General features: G+C 39.0%; 1 protein-coding gene across 1 annotated transcript; it reads left to right on the top strand.

Moving 5' to 3' along the window:
* Positions 1–354: 354 nt before the first annotated feature.
* Positions 355–27496, top strand: SLC30A8 (solute carrier family 30 member 8). Its single transcript, XM_007451688.1, is given in 8 exon segments — positions 355–553; positions 12478–12584; positions 12586–12625; positions 15686–15839; positions 19704–19854; positions 21505–21610; positions 25930–26064; positions 27351–27496. Coding segments are annotated over 8 exon segments (1038 nt in total).
* Positions 27497–27755: the final 259 nt, after the last annotated feature.

Raw genomic sequence — 27755 nt, 5'->3', positions numbered from 1 at the left:
AAAATTTATAGCAGTGTCCAAAATGTTTTCAAAGTGAAGTGACTGTGAAGGAAAGGCACCAAAATGTATCTGCTTCCTTTCTCCTTTTCCTTTACTTTCTTTTAATCACTGGTAGTATAGACTGAATAAGAGCTTGCCTAAATAAAAGCAAAACTCTTTGTAGTTGAGAATTCAGAAGGAAAGTTCTCGCTTGGTTCCTTGCATTTGATATTTCTTGTAGAAGGAGCCATGAATTATAAGTTCCTAGCTAGTCAGCAAATGTCCTCATAGCAGTTCTGATATGGGTAGGGCTGTCAGGGAGAGGTTTATTTGCAACCATGTTCACTTCTTGCTTCCGTCAAATTCATCCTCAGCATGGAACTCCAGCAGAAACCCTTGAATAAAGATCAACGTCCTGGAGAGAAGCCAGAGGAGCCAGAGTCAGGAGCCATGTATCACTGCCACAGCAACTCCAAGGCCACAGAGAACAGGGCAAAGGAGCAAGTCTATGCCAAGTGGAAACTCTGTGCTGCTTCAGGAACATGCTTAGTTTTCATGATTGCAGAGGTCACCGGTGAGTATTTCTCAAGACTTCTCTGATTAAACAAGCAAACAAAACCCTGCATCATTACAGGAGAGTTGCCTAAGTTCTTTTAAAAAAAGACTGAATATTTTCTGTAAATATAAAGTAACAATATGCTCATTTGAGGTAAGTTGGAAAACAGAAGGAAACAAAATAAAATTAATCACAATCCTACTTTTGAGTGATAATCTTCAATAACATTATGGAGTATTCTTTTACAGTATATTTTCTATTCATAGCTCACAATTTTTTTAACATAACTGAGAGCACACAATGCTTTTGGCCATGCCATCAAATACTCTTCAAAAACATTTCTGTGCCTGAATAATATTCTATAATATGCTCTACTGTGATTTACATAACCATCTCTCTATTGTTAGAAATTTAGGGAGTTTTTTCCTGCTTACGGACAATGCTGCAATGAAAAATCTGGAATAAAACTCTGCTTGCTTTTCTGGATAATTCCTTCAAAGAGATTCCTAAAAGTGGAAATAACTAGTTGAAGGACATGAATATTTTTTTTTTTTTTTTTTGCAGTACGCGGGCCTCTCACTGTTGTGGCCTCTCCCGTTGCGGAGCACAGGCTCTGGACGCGCAGGCCCAGTGGCCATGGCTCACGGGCCCAGCCGCTCCGCGGCATGTGGGATCTTCCCGGACCGGGGCACGAACCCGTGTCCCCTGCATCGGCAGGCGGACTCTCAACCACCGCGCCACCAGGGAAGCCCATGAATATTTTTTTTTACTTCTTTATGCACATTGCCAAACTGCTATCCAGAAAGCTTGAAACAATTCCTATGTCTGCCAGCTCTACGTGAGAATGATTCTCTCTCCAAATCTTTCCCAGAATTTATTTTAATCTTTCAAAAATCTTTGCTAATGTACAGATGAACATGCTTTATTTTAATATGCATTCCTTTGTTACTATTAATATTATTTGCATGAGCAAAAGAGCTGTAAAAAATACAAACACATGGAGGCTAAACAATACACTACTTAATAACGAAGTGATCACTGAAGAAATCAAAGAGGAAATTAAAAAATACCTAGAAACAAATGACAATGGAGATACAACGACCCAAAACCTATGGGATGCAGCAAAAGCAGTTCTAAGAGGGAAGTTTATAGCAATACAAGCCCACCTTAAGAAGCAGGAAACACCTCGAATAAACAACCTAACCTTGCACCTCAAGCAATTAGAGAAAGAAGAACAAAAAAACCCCAGAGTTAGCAGAAGGAAAGAAATCATAAAAATCAGATCAGAAATAAATGAAAAAGAAATGAAGGAAACAATAGCAAAGATCAATAAAACTAAAAGCTGGTTCTTTGAGAAGATAAACAAAATAGATAAACCATTAACCAGACTCATCAAGAAAAAAAGGGAGAAGACTCAAATCAACAGAATCAGAAATGAAACAGGAGAAGTAACAACTGACACTGCAGAAATAAAAAAAATCATGAGGGATTACTACAAGCAACTCTATGCCAATAAAATGGACAATCTGGAAGAAATGGACAAATTCTTAGAAATGCACAAACTGCCAAGACTGAATCAGGAAGAAATAGAAAATATGAACAGACCAATCACAAACACTGAAATTGAAACTGTGATTAAAAATCTTCCAACAAACAAAAGCCCAGGACCAGATGGCTTCACAGGCGAATTCTATCAAACATTTAGAGAAGAGCTAACACCTATCCTTCTCAAACTCTTCCAAAATATAGCAGAGGGAGGAACACTCCCAAACTCATTCTACGAGGCCACCATCACCTTGATACCAAAACCAGACAAGGATGTCACAAAGAAAGAAAACTACAGGCCAATATCACTGATGAACATAGATGCAAAAATCCTCAACAAAATACTAGCAAACAGAATCCAACAGCACATTAAAAGGATCATACACCATGATCAAGTGGGGTTTATTCCAGGAATGCAAGGATTCTTCAATATACGCAAATCTATCAATGTGATTAACCATATTAACAAATTGAAGGAGAAAAACCATATGATCATCTCAATAGATGCAGAGAAAGCTTTTGACAAAATTCAACACCCATTTATGATAAAAACCCTGCAGAAAGTAGGTGTAGAGGGAACTTTCCTCAATATAATAAAGGCCGTATATGACAAGCCCACAGCCAACATCATCCTCAATGGCGAAAAACTGAAAGCATTTCCACTAAGGTCAGGAACAAGACAAGGTTGCCCACTCTCACCACTCTTATTCAACATAGTTTTGGAAGTTTTAGCCACAGCAATCAGAGAAGAAAAGGAAATAAAAGGAATCCAAATCGGAAAAGAAGAAGTAAAGCTGTCACTGTTTGCAGATGACATGATACTATACATAGAGAATCCTAAAGATGCTACCAGAAAACTACTAGAGCTAATCAATGAATTTGGTAAAGTAGCAGGATACAAAATTAATGCACAGAAATCTCTGGCATTCCTATATACTAATGATGAAAAATCTGAAAGTGAAATCAAGAAAACACTCCCATTTACCATTGCAACAAAAAGAATAAAATATCTAGGAATAAACCTACCTAAGGAGACAAAAGACCTGTATGCAGAAAATTATAAGACACTGATGAAAGAAATTAAAGATGATACAAACAGATGGAGAGATATACCATGTTCTTGGATTGGAAGAATCAACATTGTGAAAATGACTCTACTTCCCAAAGCAATCTATAGATTCAATGCAATCCCTATCAAACTACCACTGGCATTTTTCACAGAACTAGAACAAAAAATTTCACAATTTGTATGGAAACACAAAAGACCCCGAATAGCCAAAGCAATCTTGAGAACAAAAAATGGAGCTGGAGGAATCAGGCTGCCTGACTTCAGACTATACTACAAAGCTACAGTAATCAAGACAGTATGGTACTGGCACAAAAACAGAAAGATAGATCAATGGAATAGGATAGAAAGCCCAGAGATAAACCCATGCACATATGGTCACCTTATCTTTGATAAAGGTGGCAGGAATATACAGTGGAGAAAGGACAGCCTCTTCAATAAGTGGTGCTGGGAAAATTGGATAGGTACATGTAAAAGTATGAGATTAGATCACTCCCTAACACCATACACAAAAATAAGCTCAAAATGGATTAAAGACCTAAATGTAAGGCCAGAAACTATCAAACTCTTAGAGGAAAACATAGGCAGAACACTCTATGACATAAATCACAGCAAGATCCTTCTTGACCCATCTCCTAGAGTAATGGAGATAAAAACAAAAATAAACAAATGGGACCTAATGAAACTTCAAAGCTTTTGCACAGCAAAGGAAACCATAAACAAGACCAAAAGACAGCCCTCAGAATGGGAGAAAATATTTGCAAATGAATCAACTGACAAAGGATTAATCTCTAAAATTTACAGGCAGCTCATGCAGCTCAATAACAAAAAAATAAACAACCCAATCCAAAAATGGGCAGAAGACCTAAATAGACATTTCTCCAAAGAAGATATACAGACTGCCAACAAACACATGAAAGAATGCTCAACATCATTAATCATTAGAGAAATGCAAATCAAAACTACAATGAGATATCATCTCACACCAGTCAGAATGGCCATCATCAAAAAATCTAGAAACAATAAATGCTGGAGAGGGTGTGGAGAAAAGGGAACACTCTTGCACTGCTGGTGGGAATGTGAATTGGTTCAGCCACTATGGAGAACAGTATGGAGGTTCCTTAAAAAACTACAAATAGAACTACCATATGACCCAGCAATCCCACTACTAGGTATATACCCTGAGGAAACCAGAATTCAGAAAGAGTCATGTACCAAAATGTTCATTGCAGCTCTATTTACAATAGCCCGGAGATGGAAACAACCTAAGTGCCCGTCGTCGGATGAATGGATAAAGAAGATGTGGCACATATATACAATGGAATATTACTCAGCCATAAAAAGAAACGAAATTGAGCTATTTGTAATGAGGTGGATAGATCTAGAGTCTGTCATACGGAGTGAAGTAAGTCAGAAAGAGAAGGACAAATACCGTATGCTAACACATATATATGGAATTTAAGAAAAAAAAATGTTATGAAGAACCTAGGGGTAAAACAGGAATAAAGACAGAGACCTACTGGAGAACAGACTTGAGGATATGGGGAGGGGGAAGGGTGAGGTGTGTTAGGGCGAGAGAGAGACATGGACATATATATACTAACAAACGTAAGGTAGATAGCCAGTGGGAAGCAGCCGCATGGCACAGGGAAACCGGCTCGGTTCTTTGTGGCTGTCTGGAGGGGTGGGATAGGGAGGGTGGGAGGGAGGGAGACAAAGAGGGAAGAGATATGGGAACATATATATATGTATAACTGACTCACTCTGTTATAAAGCAGAAACTAACACACCATTGTAAAGCAATTATACCCCAATAAAGATGTTAAAAAAAAAAAAATCTTTGCTAATGTATAGATGAACATGCTTTATTTTAATATGCATTCCTTTGTTACTATTAATATTATTTGCATGTTTATTAACGATCTGTATTTCCTTTTGTTAATGCATTTCCTATTGGTCTCTTAATATCTGTGGCTCACTTGTTTTTTCAGATAATTTGTAATTCTTTATATTGATCTCTGGGAGCTCTTTTTTTTTTTTTTTTTTTTTTTTTTTTTTTTTTTTTTTTTTGCGGTACGCTGGCCTCTCACTGCCGTGGCTTTTCCCGTTGCGGAGCACGGGCTCCGGACGCGCAGGCTCAGCGGCCATGGCTCACGGGCCCAGCCCCTCTGCGGCATGTGGGATCTTCCCGGACCGGGGCACGAACCCGTGTCCCCTGCATCGGCAGGCGGACTCTCAACCACTGCGCCACCAGGGAACCCAGGGAACCCCTCTGGGAGCTCTTTATATAGTTACTAAACTTTTGTTATATCTGTTATAAGTACTATTCAAGTTTGTTGTTTACTTTTTAGTTTTTGTTTAATTTTTGGTTTGACTTAGAGAAGTTTCAAATTTTATAGAGCTAATTGTATCAAACATTTCATTTTGAGCTGATTTCTTTTATGACTCACTATTTTAGTGCTTAGTAAGCCTTTCCTATCTACTGAGAAGATAAATATCATTCTGTTGTTCAATATTTTGCATTTAATTTTAAATCAGTGTGAAATTATCTATGCTCTTAGCATTGAAAATTCTCTTTCTAAAGAGCTAACAAAGATTTACACATCATTTATGGAATAATTATTTCCTCCATTGATTTTTCTCCATATGACTTTTATCATTTATCAAATTTTTATAAATAAGAGTTAGGTTCTAAGGTGTTTTATCTGTGCTGCTGATCTCTGTCAGTAGTAACATATTTAATGTAGATTTACATGTTATAATATCTGTTGTTGTTTCCTCATTATCCTTTGTTTAACAGAAAAAAGGTAAAGGCTGTTCATTCCTGTTTATTACTCTAATTAAACATGAGAATAATTTTGTTCAGTTTCCTCCAAAATCTAATTTTGATTTTATTGGTATATAAATTAATTTGGGAACACAAATCTTCTTAAAATACTCAGTTTTTCCCTCCAGGAATACAGTATGTTTCTCCATTTATCCAGATATTCTACATCTCTCATCAAGTTAAGGTTTTATGTTTTTAGTTTGCTTGTTTTAACACAAGGACAACCTACTTCTTGCTAGAGTTATTTATAGTTAGTTTGTGTGTTTGGTTTATTCTTTCCAGAGGTGAGTGGGGTCTTCCTTTTCTCATGTCCTGCTTTCTAAATGGTTACTTTTTGGATTTTGGAAAGTTTTCATTTTGTATATTCATTTTGTACTCAACAGTGTATCTGAACTACTGTCATTCTAAATGTATCTCAAGTTAATTTTACTTGTTCCTCTCTCATCTCTCCTCCTAGGAGATAATCCTCTCTTGTTCAAAGAAATTATATTTCTCCTTGCTTTCAATAGTTATGTCTCTTCTGTATGTTTCATATTTTTATCATGTTAAATAATATGCAAAATCAAATCATATGTTCAACTATTTAGCTGTTAAGTGAAATGTTTCCTGAGGGGTTAAGTATTTTTATTATGTTAATGAAGTATTCTCCTTGTCCTATTTTTTTAATGGTTAACGGATAATCAAGGATGAGTGTTGACTTTTATCAAAAACCTTATCTTTTAAATTCATTCTGTTTTAAAACTTTTTTACCCATTGTTGATGTGTATTATATTAAGAGATCATGATGCATTTCTGGTATTATGATGACAACAGCTAATTATTTGTTTAACGCTTACTATGTGCTGGGAACTGTGATGAGGGCTTTCTACGTATCACCTTACTTAATCCTGATGAAATTCCTGAGAGGTAGGCCCTATTACAGATTGCACTTTACAGACCATGAACCTGAAGCACAAAGAGTAAAGTACTCGACTTTAACAACATACCTATCAGTGAGCAGGCAGTCTGAATTCCAGAGCTCATGTGCTTAGGCTCTCACTGTGGTGACTAGACCTTGGTGGACCATTCTTTCAAGGCATTGCTCAATCTGAGTCACTAATGTTTTTTGTTAGGATTTTTACATTGAAAAATCGTTGTAATTTTTTTCATCATTGAAATTTAACCACAGTTTTCTGTTTTGCAGCAATTTTTCTCGGTTTTTGAATCTGAGTTATGCATGTTAAAATGCAAAGTTTCGTTTTAATAATTTCCTTTTTATATACTGGGTTGGCCAAAAAGTTCATTCAGGTTTTTCCATAAGATGTTAAGGAAAATCCAGAAGGAACTTTTTGGCCAACTCTATAAAAAAGCTAAAACAGTTTATATGACATTGTAATTATTCTTTCTTTTTACGAACTCCCTGATAAATTGTCTGACTTCAGAGACATTCTTGGAGATAATTTTTGTCATATATTTTAGCTTCTTCCTCATTTATGGACATACTCAAAATTTCTACTTCTTGAGTAAATTTTGGTTATTTATAAATCTCCCAAGTCATTCATCTCACTGAAATTGTCAGATTTATTATCATACAATGGAACATGATAGTCTTATATTGGTATTCTCTTATTTATTCCAGCTCCTTTCTCATTTTAATATTGTTTGTATATTTTTACTTCTTTTCCTTGATAAAACTTTATTTTATTGATATATATATTTTTTATTGAATATATTATTATTTTAATTTTCCTTCTGTTTTCTAATTCATAATTTTGGCTTTAAAAATATTTTTACTTCCTCTTTCTTTCCTCAGAGTTGTAGTTTTATCGCATATTTTAATATCTTAAGTTATATCCTTATTTAACATATTTGTATCCTTTCTTTTTATTAATAATAAAGCTATGTACAGCTATAAACTTAATCTAAAGGTTTTGGTATGCTGTGGTATCTTAGTTATAATTCTTTTTACCAAAACATTAACAAGAACACTATAAGCTACCTATATAGTACCATAGGCTACTACCACTCTTACCACTATAACTTGTTACACTCTGTTACCAATATTTTGGCTTCATTTTCTCTGTATTACCCCCAAAAGAGTGCTAAGTTAATAACAGTCTGAGAGCGGAGGAGGATCTGTTAAGCTGTTTTTCTTTTTTAACACTATAATAGCAAGCAATTAGAATGAGTTTCTTCAAGTTGTGGACTCTTCTGACCTATACACGTATACTTTCATAGCTTTTGAAAACTGGAAGAGAGCTTAGACCCAATCCGGTCCAAGATGAATCCAGAGTTGGTAAATAACCTTCCAGTTAAAATTTTAAAAAAAAATTGATACCACACAATTTCTAGAGCCAGGGTGAGTCTTTTGAATGAATGACTTAATAGCTTGATAGAGCTGCAAAGAATTTACTTTCAGCAGCTCCAATCTGGAAAACTCCCTCTGGAAATCCATTGATATCTATATTAGAGGGGCATTCTTTTTTTTTTTTTTTTTCGGTACGCGGGCCTCTCACTGTTGTGGCCTCTCCCGTTGAGGAGCAACAGGCTCCGGACGCGCAGGCTTCTCGGCATGTGGGATCTTCCCGGACCGGGGCACGAACCCGCGTCCCCTGCATCGGCAGGCGGACTCTCAACCACTGAGCCACCAGGGAAGCCTGGGGCATTCTTTTTTTATTATTGAAAGTCACGAGACTATGGACAATTTTCAACTGCTCACGTAAGAGATCAACGAAATGGAAAATCTGAAAAACAAAATCCATTTGAAACATGATTTGAAAAGCTGATGCTCTGGACATTCACAGCCTTCCAAATAAAGTACTGGCACAACCCCATGCAAACACAGCTCAGCAGGATGTATGAACTGGCTTGTTTTCTGCACAACTTTGTTCTCTTGCTTTTCCCGGAAATCATGTGGATGCTGAGAATAGACGCGTATTCTCCCCAGCTGATATCTAATTAATGTTCTGAAATGAGATGGCCTCCCATTCACAAAACTCAGTTTTCTCCTCGTACCTTTCCGTTTGCCCTGTCAATTTGTTTCTAAGATTTCTAGAGGGCAAATGGGAAGCTATTCGCTTGGAGTGAGCAAGTCAATCTCCTTTCCTTCTCACTCCTAGTAATTAGTCTATGAGTTCAAATCTGGCCCTAGGGTCAGAAGAAAGTGATGTTGTCAGTAAAGGAATTAAGTGGATACTGACAGAAAATCATTTGGAAATTGAGCTGTATTGATGTTGAGCTAATTCTCCTAAAACATTGCTCTCATCATGTTAATTCTGTTTTCAAAATTCTTCAGTGGCTCACCTTTGCCATTTCAGTCCTTCACAACCTTTTCCCTATCACGTGAAGCATAGGAAATTTTACTGAGCACAGCGGCAAACTGACAAGTATTCTTGTAGCAGAAAGAGGCTGGTTCAGGGGCCCTCTCTGCGGTAGGCCCTACGCAGCTGCACCAAGTGAAGAGAGATCAATATATTGGAAAACTCTGGCATCCTGCACAAAATGAAAAATTCGTACTTTGGCTTTCAAGTTATTCCACCATTTGCCTGCCAAACTGACTATCAATCTTTTTCTTTTATTACTTCCCTATATGGCTCTTCTTCTGTTTCAGCTATTTATTCATTCTATGCAAAATAATCATTGCACCTTAAGGTCTCTGTAACTTTTGCTTATGCCTTTTGATTTACATGGAAAACCCTCTCATTCTCCATAGTCACCAAAACCCTAACCATCATTCAAGACCCCAACCCACAACTCACCTCCTTCCTAAAACCATTTTTGACCATGTCAGAGAAAGCAGGTAGTATTCTCAGATGACTTTTGGGAATTTGGGAGGTCCTCCTGCAGGATATGGGAGCTGAGCAAAGCCTTGAAGGATGAGTAGGAATGGAGAGGTGACTAAGAGGGAGATGAGAAGGGCCTTTCAGATGGAGGGGCTTGAATGCAGTCCAGGAGTTACTACGTATCAACCTTACCTGGAAAGATTTTGAGTTCTTAGGTCAGCAATAGGACAAGAAATCTGTATTCTTAGAAGGAAAAGCCTAAATACAGATCTGAACACGTCACAACCTTGCCTCAAAATCACAAAAAGATCCCTTTGTCCCACAGGATAACATTCAAATCCTTTAGCATTACGTGTGACACCGTACACAAGGGTCCCCAAGCCACCTTTCCAGTCTCATTTCCCGTTATTTCTCCAACACACCACACTTCCTACTTTTCCACAAAGGTGCCCCGTTCTTTTACTTCTCTCTGTTTTTGCTCTTGCTCTTATCTCTTTCTGAGAAACTCTTCCTTTCTAGCTAATTCTTGCCCCTCCCTCCTGTGGAAAGTTCTTCAGGGCTCGCAGTGAGAGTGGCTTTCTGATCCCCTAGCCCATGATGCCTGTTTTCTATACAGTGAGTGTTAGACAATGGGATCACTGAAGAGAGGAACTGTGCTTTGTTTAATTTTGTTTATTTTTGTATACCCTATCCCTGTGATGTGCACAGTAAGGTCTCAATACATCCTGGCTGGATGATTGAATTAACTGTCGATAGTACCCCATGCTTTCAGAAGCAAATGCAAATTCAGTCACAGACTACCTCTTACAAACAGTTTACTCCATAGGAGTCAGCATGATTCCCCACAGTTTTCTGGATTGTTCTTATAAGCAGCTTGGATGGCTGCAGAATGCTTCTCAGTTCCCGGGTCTCCATATACACATGCTCCTTCCAAAGCAAAAGCCCTTTTTCTTTCCCAGTTACCTCCTGACTCAGCTGAGCCTGTTGAAGAGCCCCTGTAAGATTTCATTTCCTTGACTTAAGCTACAATTTTAGCCCAGCACACCGTCATTCATCACCATCATTCATTGCTAAGATTGCGGCATGCTGCTTATCTGCATGCAGTCATTCCCTGGGCAAGAAATAATGCATTATTAACACAGCTTTATTATCAGGCCCAAGTTTGGCAGACAGAGCAACATTAGAGGATAATTGGAAGGACAGCTGATTTGTTAGCAAAATGTTGCTTTTTGGCTAATGAATCATTCTGATTTTTGCCCTGACAGCTCAGAAACAAGCTTGAAGACTACTTTGCTTCAGACCATTAAACTTTGACAAACCAGATTATTAACTATAGCTAGAGCCAGCGATCTCTGGGGCTTATTGCAGTTATGAGCCTTCTATGCAATTTTTTAAAATCATTAGTTGAGACAAGGTGAGTCTGATGATGGAGGGGCTGATGACTGACAGTCTCCATCACTTTGTTGCACACAAGGCAATAAACAGCTTCTGGGAGGACTAATCAGTCAGCGGAAGCTCTTTGCTGGGAAGATGCAGTAACAACAATAAAGGTTATTGCACTCAAACAACAGCCCTGTTCGAGAAGGAAAAGATAAGGTTGTCCCTTTGACTTCTATTTTAGAGGTTGGAGGTCTTTGCACAAAGGAGAACTAGACAGAAGTACAGGGAACACACCAGATGGAGAGAAAAACAAGGCAGGTGTCCTATGGCTTGGGTTCTCTTCCTGTGCTTTATTGGACTGTTGGTACATTCAAGATGATCATACTAAGTGAAGTAAGTCAGACAGAGAAAGACAAATATCATATGATATTGCTTATATGTGGAATCTAAAAAAATGAAACAAATGAACTTATTTACTAAACAGAAACAGACTCACAGACATAGAAAATAAATTTATGGTTACCAAGGGGAAACGGGGTGGGATAAACTAGGAGTATGGGGTTAACATATACACACTACTATATGTAACATATACACACTACTATATATAAAATAGATAATTAACCAGGGCCTACTGTATAACACAGGGAATGCTACTCAGTATTCTGCAATAACCTATATGGAAGAAGAATCTGAAAAAGAATAGATATATGTATATGTACAACTAAATCACTTAGCTGAACACCTGAAGCTAACGCAAGATTGTAAATCAACTCTACTCCAATATAAAACAGAGAGTTTTAACAAAGAATCTCATTGGAAGGTACCTGCCCTTTCTCCTTACTCCTCCCCACTATTCATAACAGCGATCTCAAAACCAGGTGGATAACATAAAGTAGCGGAGCAGAAGGAAGTGGTAAAGACTGTGGTAAAATTACAAGTCAAATAACAGCGCATCAGTGGGCCAGATTGTGTCATTTGGTTTACAGACCAAAGTCCAGGTCCTCAGTCTGGAGACCCTTTCAAGCTGGCCTGCACCTCTCCTGCCTCCTCTTTCTCTATTTCTTTGGAATCCTCTTGCCCCAGTCTAACTGGGATGTCCTTCAAATGTTCCCCACACTTTATCCCAGGAATGGCCTCTCTTGTGCAATTCACTTCTACGTGTTCAAATCCTACCCACTCTCTGGATCTTGGTTTCTTTACTTGTCAAATTGGGGAAAAGAGGTGGATTAAATCAAAGTGAAGACCCTTTCTCGTCTTCAGTTCTGTGAGTCTGTGGCATTTTCACCAACTGCGGTTAGTATGTATATGATCTAGTTGCACTCTGGGGCCCTAACCCCATATCCTACTCTGCATCCCCTAGGTGGACACATTGCTGGGAGTCTTGCTGTCATCACAGACGCTGCCTATCTCTTAACTGACCTGACCAGTTTCCTGCTCAGTCTCTTCTCCTTGGGGCTGTCATCGAAACCCCCCGTCCAAGCGGCTAACATTTGGATGGCACCGAGCAGGTACAGTTCATCAATTGAGCATTGACACAGAGTAATGCTGCAGAGTCAAACCGAGGATAAAAACGGAAGGGACACTGCAAAGCCTTGTTTGAAAATCCCTTAGAGGCACATCTCTGATTCACAGGGTGAAATAGATGTGTACGTGGTAATGTGTGTTCTCAATGCTAATTCCGCTAACAGCCAGATTAATGGCGCTACCTCTACTCCAATGGGACAACAGGAACACATACGTCACTTTAGCAAACACCCCAGTCCAAGAATCTCAGTGTGCGGTAACAGCCATGATACTATTCATTAAATGACTCGGCATCTGGGAGAGAGCGTGGGGTGAAGCTTCTACCATTTTGCAGAGTAAAGCAAAGAGAGCTGGAGAGATTGAAGAACTTCTTATAGGGGGGCTGGGGAGAGAATATGGACTTTCCTGCTCACACCGCATTTAGCCATTCAGCGAATGGCTCAGCTGGATATCTTGTTCAATCAGCCACATCAACAACAACAAGAAAAGGAGGAGGAGGAGGAAGAAGAGGAAATGAAAGTTTATTTTTCCTCTTTCTTAGATCTGGTTCTTTGACGAGTGATAGCTTGCTCTTGTCTAGGAATGGGCCCAGGTATGATGAGTGTTTACTACCTGGGAAGCTTTTACTTTGGCTCATTTTTACAATCCACCCCTTCTCTCCAACACATACTGTCACTCCACTTCTCCGCCTCTGGATTACTCCTTATATCAGTTGGAGGAGCTACTGGCCGAATGTACAAATCATGTGTACAAAGAGCTACAATTGCATATTTTCACACCAGTTGAGAAAATCAATGTGGAGATCTGAGGGCAGAGCTTTGGGCAACATGCTAACACAGCCAGCCTTCACCGAAAGGTGCCAAGATTGCGGTTTCAAGTTTAGAATGATAGGAAGTTCTAATTTCATGTCAAACAACTTATCAGCACAGGTGTTTTGGATTGCCTTTCCTTTAACACTGAGAGAGAGAGAGAGAGGGAGGGGTGAGGCAATAAACATCAATAAGAAGACTTGGTGACAATGTGATTTAAGATGCTTTTCAGTCCCCGCATAGGGCTACACTTGGAAAACATGTACCTTTGGCTGAGTACCCATCATTTTTCTGCATAAATTTTTACACGTATTTTACCCTGTATGACGCCATTGGTCAAAGCTGCTTTGTTAGCACAGGGAAGACTCAGAATTTAGATTGCTGCTTGAACTTTCTCATCCTGGTGATGGAAGTCCGTGAGCACTGACACTATAGAAGACCAGGGCTGTTCAATAGGGCTTCTCTGCTTCAAGGGAAATACTGTATAATAGATAATACAATGTGGTCCTGGAGCACTTTAGATGTGGCTATAGTTCTACTGAAGAACTGGATTTTTAATTTTACTTATTTTAAATTTAAATATAGCCACATGTGATTGATGGCTACCATATCAGGCAGCACCTCCATAGACATATAGGTGAAAATCAACTAGCACAGATCAACTAGCACATGTTTGTTTACATCAAACATGTAACTTCATGGATAACTCTGTTGAGGAATAAGCTAAGTACAAAAAGTGAGTTTATGTAAAGATAATGGTAATACATTCACCCCAATGCTCATAGCAACATCATTTACAATTTCCAAGATATGGAAGTAACCAAGAGCTGAGGGGATAAAGGTGTAGTATATATATACACATATATACATACGTATACATACACATACAATGGAATCCTACTCAGCCATAACAAGAATGAAATTTTGCCATTTGCAACAACACGGATGGACTTGGAGGGCATTATGCTAAGTGAAATAAGTCAGGCAGAGAAAGACAAATACTATGTGATATCACTTATATGTGGAATCTAAAAATGACAACAAACCAGTAAATATAACAAAACAGAAGCAGACTCACAGATGGAGAGAGCAAACTGGAGGTTACCAGTGGGGAGAGGGAAGCGGGGAGGGGCAAGATAGGGGGAGGGGATTAAGAGCTACAAGCTATTATATATAAAATAAATAAGCTACAAGGATATATTGTACAACACAGGGAATCTAAGCAATAATTTATAATAACTATAAATGGAATATAACCTTTAAAAATTTTGAATCACTATCTAATACACCTGAAATTTACATAACATTGTAAATCAGCCACACCTCAATAAAAAAAAAGTGGAGTGTTAAGTGGCCCATGAGACAGGGGGCGTGTGAATATGGTAAAATTCATGGAAGTGTATGTAAATGACTGAAGTCTGGGAAATAATATGTTACATTGCTCTGCTTTAAAAGGGGGAACGTCGGAATTATGACGTGCCTGACCACTGACTCACAGAATATTTCTAGAGCCTTGTAGGCTTTTAGAACCTATTTACAAGATTGAGTGAAAGAGCAAGGCGAGGTGTAAGGAACTTCTAAGTGAGCAAACATACTTCACTTCGAGGGAAGCTTGAACACTATCTTATCTTTAAATGTTCATGTAAATGTCTCCATTCTGACACGTCTTTTCCTTACTCTTGTTTGTAAAATGCAGTTAGAGTGTTGATATACCTTGGAGTTTGCCTCTGTGTTTATAATATGTTGGGTTGGCATATGAAACTCATTTTCATTAAGTCTCTGAAGGATTCCCTTTTTACAATTTTACAGTGCTGGCAAGTTGTAAATGTTTTATGGCAAAATTAAGAGTTTCTAAACACATTCTACTCTTTGTGTCCCATTATTTCATCTCCTAATAAGTTTCAATCATTTTAGCACCTGTTTAAATTAAAATCCCTCAGGAAAACAGCAAGGGTAGGCAGCCATTAATATGCTTTAAAAATTTGCTGAAAATTACTTAGTAATATGGAGCATAATGAACTCAGACACTGGCGTTTTATGAATACAACATTAAAGTGTCTCATCTTAGTGCTAAAATCCATCCACACTTTTGCTTTGCGAATCACCGAGTGAGCTAGTGTGAAGCCTCTCTTTTTTGGGGGGGGGAATGGAGCATTAATATCTTATGACTCTTGGGGAGGTTAAGGTGATTCACAAATTCTTTGTGTATGTGTGTCTGTGTGCTTGAATTCCTAGAGATCCTTGGTGCCCTGCTGTCCATCCTATGTGTCTGGGTGGTGACTGGTGTGTTGGTGTACCTAGCGTGTGAACGCCTGCTGTACTCCAATTACCAGATCCAGGCGACCGTGATGATCACTGTTTCGAGCTGTGCGGTGGCAGCGAACATTATGTAAGTCACCCCACACACTGCCCGTGAAGCTTGTCTGGACATAGATTTGTGGGTTTGTTGTTGTTGTTATTGTTTCTTTTTAATTCCTCCACTTGTGAGGATGGTAGAGACCTGACAGAGTGTTCAAATGGCTCTAAGACTGAAAATAGGGCTGGTTGTGCTAGTTTAAGTTACAGTGTGTTTTAATATTGGCTTCTAATAGCTACCATTTTGAATGCTTCCTATGTGTCAGAGACTGCGCTGAGATCTTCTGATCTATTTACATTATCAAGCTCAATGTTCACAACACTCATACCATACAGGTTAGGAAATTGAAGCTCAGTGAGGTTAAATAAACTGCCAATGAGGCAGTGCAGAGCAGGATTTGAAAACAGACCCACCAAACCCAGAATTGAGCTTCTAGCCACTCTACTCTCTCACACAAATTGATGGTTCCATGTGGGATGTGACTTACTCCTATTCTTTTTGTTACATGAACACATTATGAGTTCCTACCGACCTGGGTTGGAAGAGATCATAAATTTTATTTACTTCAGTCCCCTTTCTACTTTTGAATTCTCTTTTGCAATATCCCCATAAAGTGGCCATTAGTTTCATATATTTTAACAGAATAATAGGGAACTTATTTCTCTCAAAAGTAGTCTATCTTATCTTTGCATCATTATGATTGCATGAAAACTCTTAAGCTGTGCTAGCTAAACTCTCTCTTTAGCTTCCATCTCTTGGTCCATTCTCTCATCCAGGCAGTCTTAAATCATTCTTAGAGGAAATGTGATCATGCCCTGCTGGACATGTGATCATTGCCATACTGGTCTGGTCTTCCCAAATGAACTATTTGATTGCTCATGACAATGCGGAGCTGAAGCCAGGGCTTTGATCCTTTTTGGTTGATTCGATCTTTCCTATTTGATAGTCTGATTTTGGGCAACCTTACTTAAAACTCTATCTATCTATCTATCTATCTATCTATCTATCCACCCATCCATCCATCCATCTATCCATCCATCCACCTACCTACCTATCATCTGTGGTAGTCACAATAATGGCCCCTCAAAGATTTCCACATTCGAATCCTTGGAACCTCTGAATATGCCAACTTAATGGTAAGAGGAACTTTGCAAATGTGGTTAAGGATGGATCTTGAGAAGGGGAGACTATCCTGAATTATCCAGACAGGCCCAATGTAACCACAAAAGTCCCTTATAAGAGGGAAGTATGAGGTCAGAGGGGAGAGAAGACGCTGCATTGCAGACTTTGAAGATGTAAGTGACCTCTAGAAGCTGGAAAAGGTAAGAAAATGAATTCTCTCCCAGAGCCTCCAGAAGGAATGCAGTCCTGCACACTCATTTTAGACTTCTGACTTCCAGAACTGTAAGATAATAAATATACGTTGTTCTAAGCCACAAAGACTTTGTGGTAATTTGTTACAGCAGCAATAGAAAACCGTCTATGTATCACCTGTCTATCTTGCAATGTAACATGATACATTCAATGAGGTAGGTTCACGAATGGAAGAAGACAGTGACGAAGAATGGCATTTTAAACAGCGTTTTTTTGTTTTTGTTTTCTGAGAGCGGGCACAAAGGAATCCCTGGAATTAGAGGGTAGTCTGAGCGTGTGTACTTTGAATAAGTTCCTCCAGGCACTTTCACGTCCTTAGCTTGTACCTGCCTCGGTTCCTCATCCCTTAGTTCGGGACCCATTTGCTCAAAATCTCTAAGCTAAACCATTAGAAGCGTGGTATCTGATCTGCGGTCACTGACTAGATCCACTATTTCTACCCAGTTAACTTGAAAATGTGTTTCATGTTGGCCCTGGGAGAAAAAGTATGGCAAGATCAATGCAAATCTATCACTACTAGGAGTCAAATAAGCCAGACCACATGCCCTGCTGACTGGGAGTCAATATCATCATCTTTGCATAAGAAGAACAATATGTCCCCAGGGCAGCAGGAACAATGAAAATGTTAATAATTTCCCGAGTCATATGTCACATAGGCTGTGTGTATGCTGCGTAAAGATGAAGAATGCACCCAGTTAACTACCACAGAAATCTGGCACCTTGATGATCGAGTGTGACTTTCTAAATAGATACCATCCAAATTTTCTTTTTACTACAACTGCTTTCGAACTTCGACCCTAATACTGCATGTGCTTTTCATGCTTACAAAGACCAGGGAATTGGAAAGCATTGACTTCCCTGTGCAAGCAGGCAGTTATTTATGGATAAGGATACTGAGTGACTAAAATGTTTACTCCCAGAACTGGGATTACAGGTTTCAAGTTCTGCTAGATGCTGTATTGTCTGACCACAGAGATATCAGAACCATAATTTGGGAATAAATCTATTCCTTGGGAGCCCAAAATCAAGGTAGAAAGTTCTAACAGAAGTTGCTAAGGGATTCTCGGATGAAGATTACTGACAGCGCCTTAAGGCTAAGTTTTTCTCTGACTGCAACATTTCCTAGCCTATTTAACTAGCCTATTTAACTCTAGTATAACCTTTCAAATCCAACTCAATTGCCTTGTCTAACTAAATCAGAGTCCCCTGTTGTACTATCTGTAGCACCAGTTCTTGATAGACTTAGTATAATTAGAATTTTCCGTTTATGTGTGTCTTTCTAAAATCTCTGCCATCTCCATCATACTTAAAGCTACAATGGGGGAGGGACTACGTCTATTTTCACCCTTATGCCCCAAGCATTTAATAGTGCCTGGCATATAAGAATTCCTAAGTTTTTTTTTTTTAATACAAAATGAGTAAAAGAGTGAGTAACAATGTGATGAGCATACATGGCAGACCTAGAAAGAAAGTCTATTAACTTCTTTCTAGGTCTGCCATGTATGCTAGGCATGTTAGGCATGTTAGGTTGTCTGAAGAACTTTAAATGGTAACTCCTAATTGAGGGTGAATTTCTGCCCAAACACTGACAATCTAAAAACTGTAAATTATGTAATGTTCACATCATGGTGGATAGCAGTCTCTCCGCTTTGTGATGATGACCTGAGATTTAACACTTTACCCACAAATAGATTGGGATACATGGTACTGAAAAATTATTTTTTTAAACCTTTGTTCCAAAATGCACAGAAAACGTTTCTAGGCAAAACATAAGAGATATTACTCCTAAAGTTGTGGATAATAGAATCAGGTACATAATTTATAGGGCCCACTATTAGTCTCTTTGACTTGGATTGGAGCTGTTAAATTTTGCAATACGTTATATATACATATAACATTTATATACATTATAATACATTAATATATTTCAGTCTCTTGATAAATAGCTGCATATACATAAGCACAGTACTCTCATCATTGGCCATTAGGGAATTATTCCAATTTCCAATTCTCATGGAAATGAACAAAATTAAGTAAAATAAAAGATTAAAAAATCCAACTTTGATGAAATTCCCTACTTATTTTGTTTTATTGTTTTCTGCTGCTTTTTTGCATTTGAAACCAGCACATTTAATTAAGCTCCCACCAAAGCTCAGCTTTAAGCCTAGCTCAGTGTCTGACATTCAGTAGACCCTCAATAAATGATATTTCCCCTCCTCATTGTCAAATACTTGGCATTTACCTAAGAGGTGATGGTTTCCAGTTTTAAAATGAAACAGAGTAGCATTAATTAGATGGAAAAGAAAACTGAGGTGAATCTTCATTGTCTATCCTTGTGTGAAATTTTTTAAATTCCATGATACCCTTGTGTTCAAAATTAGTTCAAAATAGTCCACTATAAAGCATTAATGTTTCAACTCTTTGTCATTTTGGGTAATACATGCTGTCGTCAACTCCCCCATTGTGCTGCATAGATTTTTAAGGGTTAATCTCGTGGGCCAAGGACACTGTTTTTTCTTCCAGACTAAGTGTGATTTTGCACCAGAGACACCCTGGCCACAATCACAAAGAAGTGCAAGCTAATGCCAGTGTCAGAGCTGCTTTTGTACATGCCCTTGGAGATCTATTTCAGAGCATCAGTGTGTCAACCAGTGCACTTATTATCTACTTTAAGGTGAGTATGTTTGAGTTTACTCACTGTCTTAGTGATTTTATAGATTAGGTGGTACAGAAGCTGACCCTACATTATTAACTTAAATGAGGGTGGACAGCCGGTTTGCCTACACAAAGTACTTTACAAGGTTTAAACAAAGAAACTTTCAAAGCTTGAGACCTTAGACTTTCCAAATTCCTAAGAGCTATGTCTTTAACTGTAGTGCTGCCCATCTTTCAAGAAAGTAGTTCCTTCTGTTCTGTGGTTAAGATGGATTGCAATGGAACCATGAATAACTTAGGGTTCTTGGGTTGTAATCAACAGAAAAGATCTGTAGCTCACTTAAGCAAAAAGTAGACTCATTGGCTGAAATTTATTGGATGTACTCCTCTACAGAAATCAAGGTAGAATAAAGAGCAACTTTTGGTATCTAGATTTCAGAAACCATCCAACTTCTGTCCTAGGCACCATGATGAAATGAATGAGACTCAACTAATTTTTTTCCTGTTCTTGTCACTCCGCTGAAGATTCGTATTTCTGGGAGATGGAGCCCAACTGACACAGGTTGGGTCTTGTATCTGCTGTTTGGCTGGGGAGGGTAGAGCACCTGACTGACTCTCCCACCATGGGAGACAGGTAACTTATTTCCAAAAAGTCAGGGTGTCAATTGAAACTTGGAATAGATCCTGAGTGGGCCTCTGACCCCAAACAAATATTCACTACAAATCTCTATTTGGTAATACCAAGAACCAACAGAGTTGGGTAAGCGTGGAGGTAAGGGGTTAATGGAGGAGGGGAGCGTATAGCTCTGTCTGTTCGCATCACGACTGCCCAGTTAGCAAGGACTCTATTATTTTTAGTGGAAAATGAAAACATGTAAATAAAAATTACAAAGACATGTCTGAATTCAATTGAGCAGATCCTCACTAAAAGCTTTAAGTTTAAGACCAAATCGTTCAAAATTGTAGGGTGAGTGAAGCTTGAGAGTACTCTTACCAAGGTTATTCTTGCCAGGTTTCTTAGAAGTAATGAGGCACAAATTTTTCTGTGGCACAGGACTTCATCAAGGGCAGAATAGCAGGTGTTTTACCCTGAGGCCAAGGGCTCCAGTGGTGAGAGAGCACGAGAATGAGGCCTCAGTACATATTCTTTGGACTGTATCAAAGATGCCTGCCTTGAGTATGTGTCATATTTAAGAGGGAAAGAAGTAAACTAACCCCGTCTGCCAAGACCAAGCTCTGGCTATACCTTGGTTACATGCAACCTCTGAACAAATGATATCCTTTCTTTTCATCATAATTAAGACTGAAAAGTCATTGAAGGTTGTACAAATGTGTGCATGTTTTCATCACATTCTCTGTACTTCCATTAATTTGAGAGAAGTTAAATCAGGCCTTTTGAGAGAGCACTCAAGGATATCTCTCTTTTTACTTCTTAAATTGTGGGGAGAGCATATGCCCTATGGTCTCCCTTTCTTGAGTCACTGAGAGTTGAAAGCTTAAAAGAAGGACTGAGTCTTCAGAAGTCTTGCCTCTGAGTTGGGGTTCAGTGTCAGGAGGGTGAATGGGTGACAGGGAGGGAAGGAAGCGTGAAGGTTTACTGATTTTTATCAATCAGACTTTCCGCATGGGAGGCCTGGATTCAATTAACTGAAATCCCCATCTTTTCTAGCCAGACTATAAAATGGCTGACCCGATCTGCACATTTGTCTTTTCCATCCTGGTTCTGGCCAGCACCATCACTATCTTAAAGGACGTCTCCATGTTACTCATGGAAGGTAGGAATGATTTTCTTATTATTCCCAGCATCCGTGTTTTCTCTTCCTTATAATCACAAAAGGGAACGGCCTCAAGGCATGCTCACTGTGAATCTGCGTTATAGGGAAAATGTAAACTTACAAGAAATTTTTGTGAAAAAAATTATGAGTTTTATTCAAATGGGAATACATAAATAAAAAGGCAAATACCTAAGAAATATTGAATAAATCTATCCCTCAGGCAGCATTATAGCTACTATGAAGGACTTGCCTAAATGCTCATTAGACTAGGCCAGCAGTTCTCAGACAGTGGCATCAGAACCACTTGAAGGGTCTGTTAAAACACAACTGCTGGGCCCACCCAACAGTTCCTGAGACAGTAGGCCTGGGGTGAGGCCTGAGAATCTGAATTTTAACAAGACGTTGCCGCTGCTGGGTGGAGGCCCGTACTTTGAGAACCACTGGACTAGTCTCTTCATACCCCTGAAAGGGTTCTTCCATGAGGGCACTGGGAGCAGCGCTTAGAAAATTCAATCACAACCAGAGGTTTGCATCTTATCAAACATTCAGATGATCAAAAATAGCCATACATCGGCTGAGCTTCTCTTTCCTGTCCAGCACATTTTGACCGAAGGTAGACACAGTCTATCTATATAAAAGCTGTAGAGTACAGCTGCCTTCACGACAGCTCACCCTTCCCTAGCTTAGCATTCACTACCCAGTACACGTTTAAAGGTCTTGTTCTCAGAGGGCATGATAATCGTTGGTAGGTGATAATGTTGATTGGCCACAGTGAAACAGAAAACGGAGTCAAACATCACTGAGTAACAAGTGAATGTCCTCACTCAGAAGGGGATAATATTTGGTTTGTCAAGTCACAGATGCATCCATTTCCTTTTCTGAGGGCCAAGCACTGAGCTGCAGCTGTTACTGCAGTTACGGAACTTACTGACTTGAAGGTGGAGAAAAGACAAATGTGTGTACAATGTGAGATGACTATATTCCACTTTATCTCTCAGTACAGACCTTCTCTCATGATTATCTTTTTTTTATTTAAGCAAAAATGTAACTAATTATTGAAACTGGCAGGTAACTCCTATCTGGAAGATGCTTAATTTTTAAATTAGGTTTTCAAATTAGGTTAGCATAAAATAATACATGTACTTGGTAAAATTAAAAAAAAAAAGATGGAAAGGTATAAAATGATAAGAAAAAGTCTCTCCATTTTTCTACCTTTGAATTCTCAGTCCCATTATTCAGGAGTAACACCTACTAATAAGTTGACATATATCTTTCCAAAAATATCTATGCAGTTACACATATATGTACACGTAATATACATATATACATGTGTGTATATGTGTGTGTGTGTGTGTGTGTGTGTGTGTGTGTATAGTGCATGTGTCTTTTTTACACAAACTAGGATTACATACATATTTTGTTCTGCAGCTTACTTTTTTCAGCTGGAGATCTTTCCATATTAGTACATACATAGATACACCTCATTCTTTTTCGTGGATACAAAGTATTCTATTCTACTGTAAGCACATATCTTAATACCTGCTTATTAGACAGACATTACTAATAATGCTGCAATTATATTTTTAGCACTTGTATATCTAATTATTCCTAGATAATAATATTCCTAGATAATAATCTAATAATTCCCAGAAGTGTATTGCTGTTTCAGAAGTTATGTGCATTTTAAAATTTGATAGATATTGCCCTTTCTACCAAAGATACCATATCAATTTCTTTCTTACCAACAGCATATGAGAGTGTTCATTTCCTCACATCATCACCATCACTGGGTACTGTCAAACTGTTGATTCTCTTCTAATCTGATAGGTGAATATTATCTTATTGATTCCATACACTAGTCTTTAATTATGAAGTATACTGAGTGATTTTTCATACACTTATTAGCCTGGGTAATTATTTTTTTGAAAACGAATCTGGGTATTTTCCTGGATGCATTAATATTTTTGCAGGCTCTCCCCCAGAAAGAAAAAGCTTTCTAAGGTGTGATGAAACATTGAGGCCAATGGGAACATATCCTTTTGCTTGTCAATATTATTTCATAGAGTAAAATAAGTAACAGTGGACTTGCATTCTCCATAAAAGTCAAGTGATAAAGGAGGCAAGAGGAAAAGAGGTAGTGGGATCATTACTTCATCTCAAGGGTCCTAGATGAATGACAGCAGGTCTTCAAAGGGTCAAATGAAACTCTCCAGAGATGACACATTGGGCATAATAGTCAACTTTGGGTTACAGTACGTGGAGTCTAGCATTTGCATGACACTCCACATGCAGAGCACGTACCTTAGAATCTGACATCCCACTTACCTATGTGGCCTTAGCAATTCTTCTTAACCTCTCTGACTCCCACTTTCTTCTCCAGTCAAACAGGAGTTGTAACACTCATTAACTAGCTCTTAAAGTTCTTATGACTATTAAATAAAATAATCGCTATAAATAAAGTGCTCAACACAAACCTTGACATGCAGCTTCTCAATAAAGGTGTTATTATTATGATGATGTAACATTTTCACCCATGACTCCATGTATATTCTATGGCTAATCTGAGACAAGAACTTCTTTGTTTCTAGTACCCTGAGCTTTGTGCAGCTCACAGAGTAAAAAACCATGTTGACAAGGTCTATGAAATATGAAGTGGGACTAAACTAAACTCAAACTGTAGTGAATTTTAAATTATAGCCTCAAGGAGGAAATCCCCATGAGCAAGGTTCTTAAATCCTGAAAAAGGAGAGTTAAGGATTCCCTATTCCTTTTAAGTATGTGGTTCTCTACTAGCTTCTCATTACAGTCATCTGGAAGGTTTTAATAAATACTTATACCCAGGCCCTAGACCCAGAGATTTTGATTTAATAGGGGCTGGCTTTGATGGTTTTCAACATGCAGCCAAGCTTGAGAACCACTGCAAGGTAGAGCTGCCCAGTCGCTGGTAAATATTAGTGTAATGGTCCTCTACCTTGAATCACCAAATGAGCTAAGCAAATACTGATGCTGGGTCTTATCGCCAGAGAATCTGACTTAATTGGTCTTGGGTGTAACCCAACAAATCATTTTAGAAATTTCTAAATTTCCTGATCATTTTAGAAATCATCAGGATTTCTAAAATCCCCCGTGACACTAATGTGCATCCAAGGTCAAGAACCACCATGAAAGCACATAGATTTCAGAGCCTCATCCACAGAAATTTTCTTCAGGAGCATTTTAATGGAGCCAAGGCATATTTATTTTTCACAAACACACCAGGTGTTTGTGATGTATGTATACGATTGAAGTGGAAGCTAAAAAGTGTTCATCCTTAGAAATCTCTTCTATGGCATCCTCTTTGGATCAACTTTAGTTGACAAGGATTTACCTATTGCATCAAATGGCTTTACCACGTTTGTACTAGTTGAGTTGATTCTTTTTAAAATTCTTATATCAAACCGATGTCTTCTATGATTTTAACCAACCATTGACTCAGGCCCTTACACTTTCATATCCTGTCATCTTCTATGTGACAATCCTTGCAGTGTTTGAAAACAGTGATCCTACTTCCCTTAGCCTTCTCATCTTGAGGCTAGAGACACCCCAGTTCCTTCAGCCCCAAAGAATAGCTGATTGGCTGCCAGACTTCCCACCTTCCTGTGTGTCCCACACTGTTCCTTTAGAAACAAGGATGAAAGTCAAACTACTACATTCTGTGGCCCTAATATTACACCCTAAGATACCTAAAATAAATAATGAGATGGTATTTCAACATTAGGATCCCCTATTAACACCGTTCACTAAGTGACCTGTTGGATAACTAACACTTGTATAGCAGTAGAGTTTTCAAAGGACAGATATCTTCTGAGATATTTTCAGAGTCCCCAAAGGACTCTGTTAACTACATATTGTTCTTATCATCCCTATTTTACTAAAAATGTTCTAAGGATTAGACAAGTTCCAAGAGTTGGGGAAATTCACAATAGCTGTAGTCAGATGCCAACCCGCGATAATTTGATACCAAATCCCATGTGACTTCCTTTTGCTTTCCAGGTAATTTCAAAGATAACCGGGTAAACCATATACTCTGAAAATGAAGGGTGATGACTGTTGTTGATGACTGCCTAGTAAAATCTGCAAATATTCTTTGTGAACCTGTGACTGACGGTAAAACCTCTGAAATAGTCAGGTGAATCTGCTTTGTAAATATTTGAAATAAGAAACCATAAATGGAGAGGGCAAATTAATATTTTACTAAGGACTTTGCGTCCTCGATTGGCCATTGCACTGAGCTGTATTTAGTGAAATAACAACAGCCGCCCACTCTGTCGTCTTGGCAGGTGTGCCAAAGAACCTGAGTTACAGTGGTGTGAAGGAGCTCATTTTAGCGGTGGATGGGGTGGTGTCTGTGCACAGCTTGCACGTCTGGTCGCTAACAATGAACCAAGTGATTCTCTCAGCTCACGTTACTGCAGGTCAGTGAGTTTTGTAAACACCCTGGACGAAACTCAGTCCTTGTCCTGTAAAGTCCGTAGTTTCCCTCCTTTTGGTAGAGGAGCCCTTAGTGTCTGTTGCCCCTGCCAAAACAACTGTAAAGTGTTTTGTGTGACCAAGGGCCTTTGAAAATCGACCCCCTTGCCAGCGTCGTCATGGCAACAGTGATACTTATGACAACCCTGGAGGCCAACTGCAGAGGGTTAGAGAGTAGAGCAAAAGGTTAAAATGCCACCCAAACTTCAAGGCCTTAAACTCTGTTTGACTTGATGTCCTATCAGTTAAATAAGAGGAAGAATTTAAGAAGAAATCTTCATTGAGTATCTCTGGTGTGTAAGATGCTTTGCCTATCACCAAAGAGAGAAAGATGGTCCCATCCTTAAGGTTCTCAAAAGTTAAAAGATATTCTAGTCAGAATTAATGGTGGTTCCTTTACTGAATGGTTAGAAATTCTGTAACCATGTGAGATAACTCTTAGGATTTGGGGTTTATCCCAAAAACGACTTTTTCAAGTAGAAGGTGATTTTGTTCATGGTACATCCTAGGGCTGAGAAAATGGGCACTGCCTCGGGAGACAGCTCAGGCTAAGGATGACATATTAGGCTGCTAAGAAATAACTCATGAAGTTACTTAGAGGCAGGGAACAGAAGAGTCATTTTGAGGACTGTGCTTTCTCAGACATCCTCAGCTTTGCTGAGAAGCATGGATCTGGCTGCAGGGAATTTACAGCCTCTACTACACCAATATTTCACTGCAAATGGAAGAATCTAGTAAACAATCAGGTTACTACGGAGGGAACTTTACAGCCTCCTGATACCTTTTGGGACAAGAGAAAAGATGGCAGTGAGGTCTGCTGCTCTAAATGCTTCCTGGCTCTTGTCACTATCCTTGATATAAATTCTGATTAGCTATAAGGGTGGCAACCCAGAGAACCCAGGGAACTGGTGAGCGGGGCTGTATAAGAAATAATAGTTTTGACTTGGCTTTTTCATGGCTTATCTCCACTTTCATACTCAGCTCCTAGGAGCGCCAGACTCCAGAGAGGCTGTGGGCGAGAAGAGTTCCCATAGTGACGGGGTGCTTTGCAGCACTAGGATGTCCCCTGTCTTGTCTGTGTGAATGCAGCTGATTGTCAGAGCCATCATGGCTCCTTCTGAGTGCACTGCCTGTGCCCCACCCCACCAGGTCAAAGACAAAAGCTGGAGATGAGACGTCGCCCCTGTGTGTACAAATGAGTGCCAATCTCACTGTGGTTCTTTATCAACAGCAGCCAGCCGGGACAGCCAGGTGGTTCGGAGAGAAATTGCGAAAGCCCTCAGCAATAGCTTTCCTGTGCACTCACTCACCATTCAGATGGAACCTCTAGCCGACCAAGACCCCGACTGCCTTCTCTGTGAAGATCCCCTGGACTAGCTCAGTCGCACTGCCAGCTCCCCAAGTTCGACGGGCCGCTACGTGCTGCTCCGCAGTTCCTGAGAAACCAAAGTAAGAAGTTTGAGAAATTCATGATACAGTTCAATGCACACTTTATCCTTCTTTATTTAGCTCCACCCACCATGAATGAAAATACGTTTAGATTCATCAGTCCATTGGATTATCAACCCATCTGTAGCTGTGTTCAATTCCAGGAATGTGTGTATAGATTATTCTTGATTGCGGGGGGGGGGGGGGG

The sequence above is a fragment of the Lipotes vexillifer genome, unplaced genomic scaffold, assembly GCF_000442215.2.
Source record: "Lipotes vexillifer unplaced genomic scaffold, Lipotes_vexillifer_v1.1 scaffold440, whole genome shotgun sequence".
NCBI lineage: Eukaryota > Metazoa > Chordata > Mammalia > Artiodactyla > Lipotidae > Lipotes > Lipotes vexillifer.
Note: the sequence above shows the minus strand (reverse complement) of the source record. Positions and strands in the feature narration are given on the sequence as shown.